Raw genomic sequence first — 12,461 nt, forward strand, 5'->3', positions numbered from 1 at the left:
ATTTAGGTTTTGCCTTTAATCAGCTGATTTTTGAGGTTATTGTGGATTGTATACTTGTTTTGTTTATTTCGAACAATACATCCTGAAAAGATGTTTCAAGCGGAGAAGACACTCCTAAAACCAATCACAAAACCAGGGAGGAGGGTCCAGCCATGTCTGTACTACTACTGGAACATATTTGCCTTACTTGTCTACAGGAATCTTCTGAATCTTCTGCAATGCACAAGTTATTGGATACGAGGAAAGATCAACCAACAACGTCCATTCAAAATATGTTGCAACGCACGCATCGTTCCCATATTAATTGCCAACAACTTGGATTCATCCATGCCCATTGAGATTTGTGGAGACTGCTTGAATAAACTAACCACAGCTTTCGATTTTCAAAAAATGTGTTTATGCAGTTATGAGAAACTACAAACCATCAAATCGAAAGAAATAAGGATGTGTGATGCAGTATCAACAGGAATTGTGGAAGATTTAGAGATGGCATTATCACAAGTTGATTATAATGAAACCCAAGGAAACGATAGTGATCTCGTGGACATTATTGAGATAGGACCCGTCAAATTAGAAACTGGAATAAATTGGTACAATGAAGAATCGCAGGAAAGTGTTGTGCAGCTTACAGAAGACAACAAAACAACAAAAACAGTTATTAACCCTAAAAAGCCAAGAAAAGTAAATCCTGGAACTTTAGAAGAAAGAACTTGCCCTGAATGCAGCAGAGTATTCGCAATAAAAGAAAGCTTGAAATGGCACATTCGTGTACATAACAAAGAGAATAAACATGTATGTGATATATGCCAATATCGATTTAGTAGTGAATCAACATTAAAGTCACACATTGTAAGCAAACATCAATATGGCAAATTACTTACATGTACTATTTGCGGTTGTATTAACGGAACATTTCCCGCATTAGCTCTGCACATGAAAAGGAAACATCCGGAAGTACCACCATATAAATGTGAAATGTGCAATGAAGTTTTTCCCTCGGAAGGCCATCGTGAACATCATATGAGTGTTCATAAAGGATATCGATGTTTTGACTGTGATGCAGGTATCAAGCACATTACATGTACATGTGGAAAACTATCGGTTTTATAACTGTCACCAAAAAATGTTATGTAGGTACCTCGAAAAAGAAAACATTTGTTGAGAATTAAAAAATCTCAGTAAGAAAATTATCTGGTCTTACAAAAAACAAAACTGAGGAGGTTTCTGAGAGGGATATAAAATTAAAAAGGGCATATCTTTCCTTTACCGACAGTATTCGAAAAAATATGAATTTATTACCACCGATAGTGATTATGCTGATTCCAAGGCTGTATAACTTTTGTTGGGGAAATGTATACTTGCCGAGATATGGGACTCTTAAGTTCCGAATACTCCCTTGTTGAAAGTCCTCCTACTTAGAGAAAATTTTTAATTTAAAAGTAAATGTTGTTCCCAGGCCGAATGCCGTCTATTAAAAGAAACTTAATATTAAAAAATGCGAACTGTCGGTAAAGGAAATTTGTTCCAAACAAAGTCTTCCCCGCATCATTATAATATTATTGTATTATTACATTATGTATTATTATATTATGTATTATTATATTATGTATTATTATCAATAATATTTAATTCTTTTCTGCGATTTCAGTTTTGACAACAAAAAAATCACTGGAAACGCATAGATCAACCACCCACAATGATGGGCCTTATCCTTGTCCAAAATGTGGCAAAATATTCAAAGGCAAACACTTATTAAAGCAACATTTAAGGACCCACGAAGAGCCGAAATTACAATGTCCCGAATGTCCATCCCGCTTTAAGGAGAAAGCTACTTTACAAAAACACATGGTTATTCACACCAAGGTGGTTGCATATGTTTGTGACATTTGTGGGGCTTCATTTAGTTGGAAAGCTTCTCTAAGATCTCATAGAAAAAAGCATGATAAAAATTTTATTATGCCTCATAAGTGTTCCCTATGCGATAAGAGGTAAATTAATAAGATAATCATATGTCAGTTGTATAATGAAAAAATATTTCTTTCAGATTTCCTACCAAATATAAAGGGCTGTTTACACCATCTATCAATGTCGTATGAGATGTCAAACTTTCTACCTGCGAATGATGTACACATAGTGTGACCACTATGAAAATTTTCATCTATCAAAATGATTTGGCAACTCATATGTAAATTTTTCATTTAGGGGGCGCTCTATTTGATACGACATTCTCGTATGCAAACATAAATTTATCAGCTGTTTTCTGGCATTCTCAAAAAAAAATTGAAAAACAAAATCTTTTAAAAAAGAAAATGGAAAGTTATGTATATTTAAATATTTAAAAAAGGAAATAAATGGTGTTTATAATGTTATTTTCAGATCGATTGGTCGAAAGAAGTAGTCTTGGAAATGATTGCTTTGTGGCAAAAACATGAATGCCTCTATAACCCCAAAAACCTATTCTACCACAACAGACATGCTAGATATTCATTTTCCTTCAACCAAAATTAAAATTTGCGCAAATTTGCAAGTCAACAATAAATGTAAACAATGACAAAAACAGCTGTTTTTATATTTATAGGTTATGTCATAGGAAAATAACACTTGTAGGTATGAACGCACAAATTGAAAGTTGTATGGATGACGTCAATTTTGACAAACATAAAGAATGTCGAATGGGTGAAAGAAATGACGGCTCATATGACATTGATAGATGGTGTAAACAGCCCTTAAATTGCAATGTCACGAAAAGACTCATTCTGGTGAGAAGGAACATGCATGTTCCTACTGCGATAGAGCTTTTACATCGACAGGGGAATTGAATACACATTTAAAACTGCATGTGGGCGAAAAGACATATTTCTGTGATGAATGTCCAGAGGCTTTTAAATATCATAGGGAATTACGGGATCATAAGAATCAACATTATAAAGAGAAACACGGTTTGGCTTCAAAGACAGAAGAGTCACCAGCAAGTGAATTATAATAAAATATGTTTAGTACAAAAATTACAATCAATGTTTATTTAGCAATGGTACACAGAAATCAAATTCAGGGCCTGGATTCTTGTTCTATGCAAATTTGAAATGAAAAATATTTTCTTTGTAATTTTTTTAATTTCTGGTAAACCTAACTAGGCTTTTTGTCCCAATTTACATTAGGCGAGTTTACTTGCGGCAATTGTCAGTTTTTGGGTGAGAGAGGGTGTTGAGAGGCAAAGGGTTACCACATACCTCACCTCTCTCTCTTTCAAACTGAAAATTGCCGCAAGTAAACTCGGCTAATGTAAATTGGGACTTACACACAGACAGTATTGGCAAGACAATGGCAAAGTTACAAACCATTTTCACCAATACATTCATAATTTTCTCTATACATGTTTACAATTTTATGAATGTATTTGTGAAAAAGGTTTGTATTTTTTTTTTTTGTATCTTGCCAATACTGGCATTTGTAAACGCCAGGTAAATAATTCGTTATTTACCCACACACACATACATCAGCGTCGCCCAACAGAATACCATCCCAATAGAAAATCGAGTCTTCGATGACATTTTCGTCGACGATTCGTTAATGAAATTGCCGAAATTGTCGTGCACGACACGATGCATGACTATTTCTTGCAATGTGTCACCAGAAAAAACAAAAATAATCAAACAAAATATGCTATGAAATAATTGTACACATATATAGGAAATTTTAATATTTCAATACGACTGAAATCGGTAAAACATTGCAGTTTGAATTAAAAATCCGCGACATTCTTCTAAACAGCTGAAGGTAAGTGAGAAATAGTATGACTGACATACTACATATGAGCTTTAAAATAATGATTTTGTTTGTTTCTTTAAGCCGTCATCAGACCATCTGCTTTTTCACATGTATGACATCAGCTGTTCTGTATATTAGTATACCCAAAGTGACAACATACATGTGAAAAAGCAGATGGTCTGATGGCCGCCTTAGCATAGGATGAAGCAATCAACATCAATTTTAATTTTTTATTTGGAGTCTATTATAGAGAAACGCGATCGGGGAAACAATTAAAGGTAAATGTGTAAATGACATACATACATACATATATTTATACATCACAAGATTGCGCATAATTTTTTATTAGTTGCAGAATTTGCTAAAAAGTCTTGTTGGCCTAGGAGTTGTTGTTAAATGAAGTCTTGGGCCGTTCTGGATTATAGACCACACTGCCGCGGAAATGTTTTTATATAATGTAGTATATTTTTATATGTACATAAATGTTATATTCTGTATGTTAACAAAATAAAAAGATGTTAAAAACATATTTATGTATGTAAATAAAATTATCTTTACGAGGGTCGTTGGTGACAAATTACAAGACATTGTCTGCAAAAGGATCGTTAACGAAAAGTAGGGTTTTTGTCTTCGAAGTCGTCGTCGACGACAGCTTCGCTTACCTAGTCGCCCAAGTTGTCATGCATGAATACTGGGGCACTTGTGTGGAAAAGTCGTCAACGATCCCAAAGGGCTGTCTGCAAGGAGTCGTGAACGAATTGGAAATGTCGTGTACGATTCATCAATGTTGTCTTAAAGACACTTTCTATTGGGATCAAACTGAAGCAAGTGTTTATGTATAGGTGAAAAAACAACAACCACATTATGTTTATCAGTCGTGTTTTTCTCACGTACACTGTGAATGAGGGAGAATGGCAAAAGCAAAACAACTCAGTGGGCGCCCGCAGTATACAGATGGGCGACCCTGACATACATGCATACAAAACGTTCGTCGAGTAAAATGTGTAAAAGTCGTAAAAATTGTAAAAACTTTTTAGTTCTGGAACACAGCTTTAATATAAGTTGCGGTGTCGCAAAAAGCAGAGCAGAGGATGTAAATTCAGTTATGATCAAATTTAGTGGAGAATTTTTGTTCTAGTGATTTAACTGCATCCGCGGATGCAAACTTTTTGCTGGGTAGTGCCTAATGGGCGACATATCTATGGAAAGGGATGACTCGAAAAAAACCACTTCCAATATTGAAAACTTTTGAGCTTTCATTCAAATTCATATCTTTGTCGACAAGAAAATAATCAAATATCTTATAGGGAAGTTTGACTATATATAAATAATTTTTATTAAAAAATAATAAAACAACAACGTAATAATAAAACAACCAAAAGGCAAAATAATTATATATAGAACTGAATACCTCATACTTATTATTTAAAAATTATTACTATAACAAATAAAGTATACAAAAATAATTAAAAATATAATATATAAAATTAATAACAATTATAAACTATATATGTTACATATCTACAAATAAAACCCTTCCATTTAAATGTACATCAGTTTACTCTTTGACGTAGATTTCTTTTTCCTTTTTTCCTTCCCGAAGATGGTAGTGATGTACGTGGAGTTCCTTCCAAAACATCTGAAGATAATTGTCTGGGATGACTTATGTGTTGACGATTTGGAGCTAAGGGTAAGAATTGCGTTTGTGGTATTGGTGTGGATGCATGCTGTGGTGCCATTGGTGGTGTATCCAAATCGTGTTCATTTAAATTAAATAAATGTGGCATATTTCTTCTACGTATTAGCTGCTGACTTGTTCCGGGTTCTTCAAAATCATAAGTTTGACTTAAGGGTGGTGGTGACTGGTAGTCTGGTTGTTCAGTTGTTTTCGGCCTTCTCAGACTTCTAACATCAGGATTTGTAACAGTTTTCCTTCTAACAGCACGAGTTGAATTTATTTTATTGCTGAATTCTTTTTTATTAACCAATTTTAGGTGTCCTGTTAAGCCACGACCTGTTATATTTTTAACTTCCTTAGAAGCTATTAAGCCATTGAGGTGTTTCTTTATCAATCCTTTTCTTAGTGAGGTTATATCTGCTGAGTATTTGTTTTTAATTGCCTTGTAAATGCCCACCAATGTTATGCCTAAGGGGGAAAAGAATGTATTACATCACAATTAAGAGCGACTTAAGCTAGTTTGAGGGTATCCGCCTGAAATTTATATTGAATATTGTCTATTTTCCATGATTTCCATACGAACATGTTTTACATACATACATATGTATGTATGTCACTCATGCCATTTAAGATACATAGTGACCCAAAATTGTACGTGTGCCTTATTTTTTTTATGACAATTAGGCCGATTTTACACTGTTGGGCATGATGCCGAAAAATTCAAATTCATTTGAAATATATGCCGACAAACAGATAAACGCTGGACTTTGGTATCGTCGTCGCCCTGTTGTTGTTGTTTTTTTCTCGACGCCCAACGCAAAACTTTAATCAAACGTTGTATCTGTTTTCAGCTTTAATGCTTGAAAGAGTAGCGCTCTCCTTGGCCCACTCCTACCTAGAGGAGTTTGAAAGATGTTAAGCTGGAAACAGATACAACGTTTGATTAAAGTTTTGCGTTGGGCGTCGAGAAAAAAACAACAACAACAGGGCGACGACGACACCAAAGTCCAGCGTTTATCTGTTTGTCGGCATATATTTCAAATGAATTTGAATTTTTCGGCATCATGCCCAACAGTGTAAAAACGGCCAAAACGACACAAAACTTTACCCAAACGTTGTATCTGTTTACAGCTTTAGAGCCATAAACCAAAGTACAAAGTATGAAAATAAGAAGATCAATCGATCAATAATCAGATTAGAGCTCAATATTATCTCTTTTACAAAATTCCACAATTACATATATAATTCCACATATAATTTTCAACTGCTCTAAATATAATGACGCGAGAAGAATTTTCAGTTCTTTGTACGAAGTCCTCGCCGTAGAGGAGTTCGTGAGTAAATTTGGCTTGGGTAGCCTAAATGTGCGTGTGCCTTAATGACAGACATTTACAAAGTTTTGTTACCTTTTCTTGCATCCGCTTCCAATAGAGCTTCATTGGTTACTTTGGATATCGTTGGAAGACGTGATGGCATAATTATGTACAATTTAGTTTAACTGAACACCCAAAAACTGAAGCAATCACCACAAAAATAAATGTTCAGTACATACATACGTACATATATTTATTTTTTATTTTATTATCAAAAATATAACGGTACTTCTTAGTGCAAAATGTCAAATCAAAACAAAAAAGTAAAAACTTATAGTACGTTTACATTTACGAAATCCACTTGATTTCAAACGTCAAATGAAATCCATTGGATTACAGATAAGTTTTCATTTGACGTATACGCAAAGAAATTGACAGTTAAAGCTTCGTTCCCGTACTTTTTAATAGTAATGCTAAGTTTACATTTAAGAAATCCACTCGATTTTAACTGTCAATTCCATAGCTCAAACGTCAAATGAAATCTCATCTGGATTTCATTTGTCGTTTAACCTATGGATTTGACAGTTGAAATCGAGTGGATTTCGTAAATGTAAACCGAGCATAAAACTCGTAAAAGAGAGAACTGCAAAAATTTTGTTGTCACACACAAGTTTTTTGGAATAGTTCGGGAACGGAAAAATGGAAAATACGTCAAAAAACTGGAACAAATGTCAAAGTCGGTGTATCAGCCAATCAGACGCCGGCAACCATGTTACTATTTTTTTACTCGCCCAAATTTGTCGTGTAAAAAGTTTTTAAAGAGAGCGTCATTCAGCGCCATTTTTGTTTAAAGAGAAGTGAACATTTTACAATTTTGTTGTGTACGGGAACGGTTTTTGGAGAAAAATGTGTAAAAGTCGTAAAAATTGTAAAAACTTTTTAGTTCTGGAACACTGCTTTTATGTCAATTTAAATTTTTTCATTCGAGTATGCCTAAAACTTCAAAACAATAGCTTCGTTCCCGTACTTTTTAATAGTAAAACTCGTAAAAGAGAGAACTGCAAAAAATTTGTTGTCACACACAAGTTTTTTCAAATAGTTCGGGAACGGAAAAATGGAAAATACGTCAAAAAAACTGGAACAAATGTCAAAGTCGGCGTATCAGCCAATCAGACGCCGGCAACCATGTTACTATTTTTTTACTCGCCCAAATTTGTCGTGTAAAAAGTTTTTAAAGAGAGCGTCATTCAGCGCCATTTTTGTTTAAAGAGAAGTGAACATTTTACAACTTTTTTGTGTACGGGAACGGTTTTTGGAGTAAAATGTGTAAAAGTCGTAAAAATTGTAAAAACTTTTTAGTTCTGGAACACAGCTAATATAAACAAAATGTGTATGTGTGTGTGTGGTGTTTGAATAATATGCCAAACAATTTTAAAAACAATCGAATTCAATGATTTTTTAAATTGTTTTTAGACCATTTGTATGGAAGAAATTGATGATAGTTGCATGGAAACAATCAGTTTATCATATATACTACTCGATTATGTGGAGAAAACTTAACTCTTCATTCATTTTTCGCGTTTTTTATAAAATGCTCAAAAAAATGCATTGTAAACAAACCCACTTGTTGCTTTTATTTTGAAGTTTTAGGAATTCAAGAAAAACAAGGGTTCTATAGATTTTTTTCATTTAAATCTACCTCTTTACTTATACCATGCTTTACACGATATGTTTTTTACATATGAGTTGTCACTTTGCATATACATTTTGTATGGCAGAAGTGACAACTCATATGTAAAAAAACATACCGTGTAAAGTACCCCTAAGAGATTCCACCATGGATTTTATGTAACACCTTCTTATAGTATGTTTACATTTACGAAATTTACTCGTTATCAACTGTCAATTCCATTGCTTAAACGTCAAATGAAATCCAATGGATCAGTTCTGCCATTTTTTACCTGCAGAAATTTTTCTGGTAGCCTGTGGTAGAAGAGAAAGCCATTTTCGCTCTCTCTCCCCTCTCACTCTCTTAAAAATTGCTCCCAATTTTGCCACTTTTCGGGGTTAAGGAACGCTTTGCAGGTTAAAAATGGTAAAAATGGCAACCTCAGGTAAGTAAAGGAACACAGCCGTTGCAACTTAAGGGAGAAAGTGAAAAAATTCACGGGCAGTTGCCGTTCATGATAATGCTTAGTTTACATTCGGCGTCGTTTCGTGATTTCGAAGGAGTTTCGTGATTTCGCGCGGAATTAAGCAAAATTTATCATGATTTCGCATACAAAAATGAAATCATCTCATTTCGTGATTTCAGCGAAATCAACATCGAAATCACAGTACACATGATATACAACCTTGCTTTTGCCTAAAAAAGTACCAAAAGTTGCAACACTTTTCACGTATCACAATAAACAAGGTAGATGTGCGAATTGCTGGAACAAAAAATGTTAATAGGTCTGTACGATAACTTCGCAAGTGCAAGTCGATGGTCAGACTAGCAAGGTTTCTCAAAACCAATTTCGTTAAAGTTTCTTTTAAAGTTTCGTTTGTGTCCACACACGTTAACGTGAAATTTAAGGTTTTTGCGTGTCCTCTTTATTCTACCATTCGCGTTTGTTGTGCTTCTCATACCAATAAAAACAAAAAAGACATAAATAAACCAAAAAAACAACACAAAATTATTAACATTAATAATTAATATTAATATTTAAATTTTCACTATTTCATTAATTAAATGTTTTTATTAAATCTTTTTATGTTTGTTTTGTTGTTAACGTTTGCTTGAAAGAAAACGGAAGAAAAAATCTTGCAACGAAAAACAAGAAGAGGCAACATAACAAACACAGAAAACCATGTACATGGGTTTCACTACTTCATACCCCTCGCCTATAAACTTGACGTCGCCATGTTGAAATCGCGCTAGTCTGACCATCGACTAAAGAACTTGCAAGTACTCAGCAAGTTCTCAGTAACGTCTCTCCACTTCTCAGTAACGTCTCTCCAACTTGCAAGAAGTCAGGTGATTTGAAGAAGAAGAATTTGGCGGAAAAGATTAAATAAATAAATAAAAAGTAGTCACCACAAACTACAAAATAAGATATTTTATTTACATTATCGTTTTCCATAATTTATTTAATAATTTGTCCCTTTTTTATTTCTATTTATTTTAATAACCAAACGTTTGTTTATGTTTTTGCCAAGAAGTCCGCCACAAAACATTCGAATTTAAATCAGCTGATCAAACTTGCAAGTTCTTACAAGAAAAATTTTCCCTGCAAAAACTTGTAAACAAAACTCTCCAAAGCTCTCCAAAATTTTCTCACTATTGTCTCCAAATTCGCTCTCTTTTACTTTACAAGTTTGTTATCGAACAGCATTTTGTAAAAGTTTGTGCAAATTTGTACAAACTTTTAGGTTATCGTACAGACCTAATATCAAAATTTGTAAACAATGTGAAAAAATATTAAATTACATTGTTACAATGTTATTTTTCATTGTGTTCCCGTACTTTTTTAATGGTAATGTTAGAAAATATACCGAATTGTCAAAAATTGCTTCCCCATACAAATTTCGTAAAAAATATGGGAACGGAAATATGACGGAAATTGCAAAAACTCCAGCAGAAATGCCAAAATCAACGTATCAGCTTTAAGATTAGATACCAAGATCTATTTAACAGGTCACGTAAGTAGCACAACAACAACTCTATTTTGGCCGAAAATTCTTCAATATGTCAAAATGTTTGTTTACTTTTTCATACAATTTATTCACAATAACAAAATATTTGACAGATTGAAACCAATCAGCTGGCCGTTTTACGCCACCTTATAATTTCATCATGTTAAATACCAATGAACATATGAACATGCTTGCTGCTAGTTTCTAGGCCAAAATTGTATGGCAGAAAACAGGAGAAGAGTGTGTTATTCGGCGCTATTTTTATTTAAAGAGAAGTGCAAGTCTTGCTAGATTTCGGAGTACGGGAACGTATTTTTAGCACTAAATGGAAAAACTACTGCAAGTACTAATATTTTGCAGGTTCTGAGCACAACTTTTATCTATTAAAATTAAGTATTATGTCTCAACGATAAAAATCTTTTTTTTTCATTTGTTAGTACTATACACAATTAATACGATGTATAGATAATTTTACGATAATTTTCCAAATAAAGTTGTAAAGTTCTATATTGTCGTATATTTTTGATGATTAATTCAATTTACAACAACTTGCTTTTAAAATTAATTAAAATGTATGCATCTACCTTGATCATTGTGATATGTTTGAAATCAACAAAAAATAAGAGTAAACACCGGGTTGTATTTCAGGATTTCGTGAAATGCAGTGGATTTTGGAGCGTAAAAGTAAACTTGGCATAACCCCCTATATGAAATCATATAAGATGTTATAATTGCTTTGCATTGGTTGGAGAGTTACGAATTTGAACACATTGGATTTCATTTGACGTTTATGCAATGGAATTGACATTTGAAATCAAGTAGATTTCTCTAATGCTTGGTTTACATTCGGCGTCGTTTCGTGATTTCGAAGGCGTTTCGTGATTTCGCGCGGAATCAAACAAAATTTATCATGATTTCGCATACAAAAATGAAATCATCTCATTTCGCGATTTCAGCGAAATCAACATCGAAATCACAGTACTCATGATATACAACCCTGTTTTTGCCTAAAATAGTACCAAAAGTTGCAACACTTTTCACGTATCACAATAAACAAGGTAGATGGTCAATTGCTGCAACAAAAAATTTTATTATACAAATGTGTAAACAATGTGAAAAAAATATTAAGTTACTTTGTTAGAATGATATGTTCCATTGTGTTCCCGTACTTTTTTAACGGTAATGTTAGAAAAAGAGCGAATTGTCAAAAATTGCTTTCCGATACAAATTTCTTAAAAAATACGGGAACGGAAAAATGACAGAAATTGCAAAAACTCCAGCAGAAATGTCGAAATCAAATCAGCTATCATATTCAGATGCCAATAAACATGCTGCTAGTTTCTACTATGCCAAATTTGTGTAGCAGAAAACAAGCAAGTCTTGCTAGATTTCGGAGTACTGGAAAGCATTTGTAGCACTAAACGGGAAAACTACGGCAAGTAGTAATATTTTGCACGTTCTGAACACAACCAAAATTTATTATTATGATGTCTCAACGATAAAATAATTTTTTATTTCTTCATTTGTTAGTATTATAACCAATTAATACGATATATAGATAATTTGACGATAATTTTCGAAATAATGCAATAAAGTTCTATATTGTCGTGTTTTTTTTTTTTTTGACGACTAATTCAATTTACAACAGCTTGTTTTGAAAATTCATGTTCGATCAGATGCGCATATGCATCTACTTTGATAATTGTGATATGTTTGAAATCAACAAAAAAAATAAGTATAAACACCGGGGTGTATTTCAGGATTTCGTGAACTCCAGTGGATTTTGGAGCGCAAGTGTAAACTTGGCATAAGTCCCGGTCCACTCTAGAGTGATTTCATTTAAAAAATTGCATGAAAGTATAAGTCACTAGATCGACTTCCATAGCAGAGTAAAATCATAAAATTGCTGTAGTGGGGAATTCGATTTAATAACGCCTAATTTCATGAAATTTTATAATGAAATTCATACTAGTGTGGACCGGGACTAAAGCCACACTCTTAAACTTTTATACAAAACTTTCTTA

The 12,461-nt window shown here is 33.4% G+C and overlaps 2 protein-coding genes and 1 long non-coding RNA gene across 4 annotated transcripts; 2 read left to right on the forward strand and 1 right to left on the reverse strand.

Annotated features, from left to right (window-relative positions):
* Positions 1-27: 27 nt before the first annotated feature.
* LOC141398826 (zinc finger protein 711-like) lies at positions 28-3,005 on the forward strand. Of its 2 annotated transcripts, XM_073976529.1 has the most exons (4): positions 725-849; positions 926-1,063; positions 1,649-1,988; positions 2,045-3,005. In XM_073976529.1, the coding sequence occupies exons 2-4, from the start codon at positions 934-936 to the stop codon at positions 2,094-2,096; spliced, it is 522 nt and encodes a 173-aa protein (XP_073832630.1). In that variant the 5' UTR covers positions 725-849; positions 926-933; the 3' UTR covers positions 2,097-3,005. The 2 variants fall into 2 exon arrangements, with proteins under 2 accessions (XP_073832629.1, XP_073832630.1); XM_073976528.1 differs by having other exon boundaries at positions 28-1,063.
* Positions 3,006-3,129: 124 nt separating this feature from the next.
* Positions 3,130-4,697, forward strand: LOC141398841 (uncharacterized). Its single transcript, XR_012411716.1, has 3 exons — positions 3,130-3,777; positions 3,969-4,046; positions 4,118-4,697. It is a non-coding gene; the product is annotated as an uncharacterized lncRNA (long non-coding RNA).
* Positions 4,698-5,304: 607 nt separating this feature from the next.
* On the reverse strand, positions 5,305-6,951 carry LOC141398833 (uncharacterized). Its single transcript, XM_073976537.1, has 2 exons — positions 6,853-6,951; positions 5,305-5,914 (listed from the first exon to the last, which is right to left on the reverse strand). Exons 1-2 carry the CDS (start codon positions 6,920-6,922, stop codon positions 5,322-5,324), a joined length of 663 nt encoding a protein of 220 aa, XP_073832638.1. The 5' UTR covers positions 6,923-6,951; the 3' UTR covers positions 5,305-5,321.
* Between the last annotated feature and the right edge of the window lie 5,510 nt (positions 6,952-12,461).

The sequence above is a fragment of the Musca autumnalis genome, unplaced genomic scaffold (genome assembly GCF_047663935.1).
Source record: "Musca autumnalis isolate F117 unplaced genomic scaffold, ASM4766393v1 scaffold_3, whole genome shotgun sequence".
Classification (NCBI taxonomy): Eukaryota; Metazoa; Arthropoda; class Insecta; order Diptera; family Muscidae; genus Musca; species Musca autumnalis.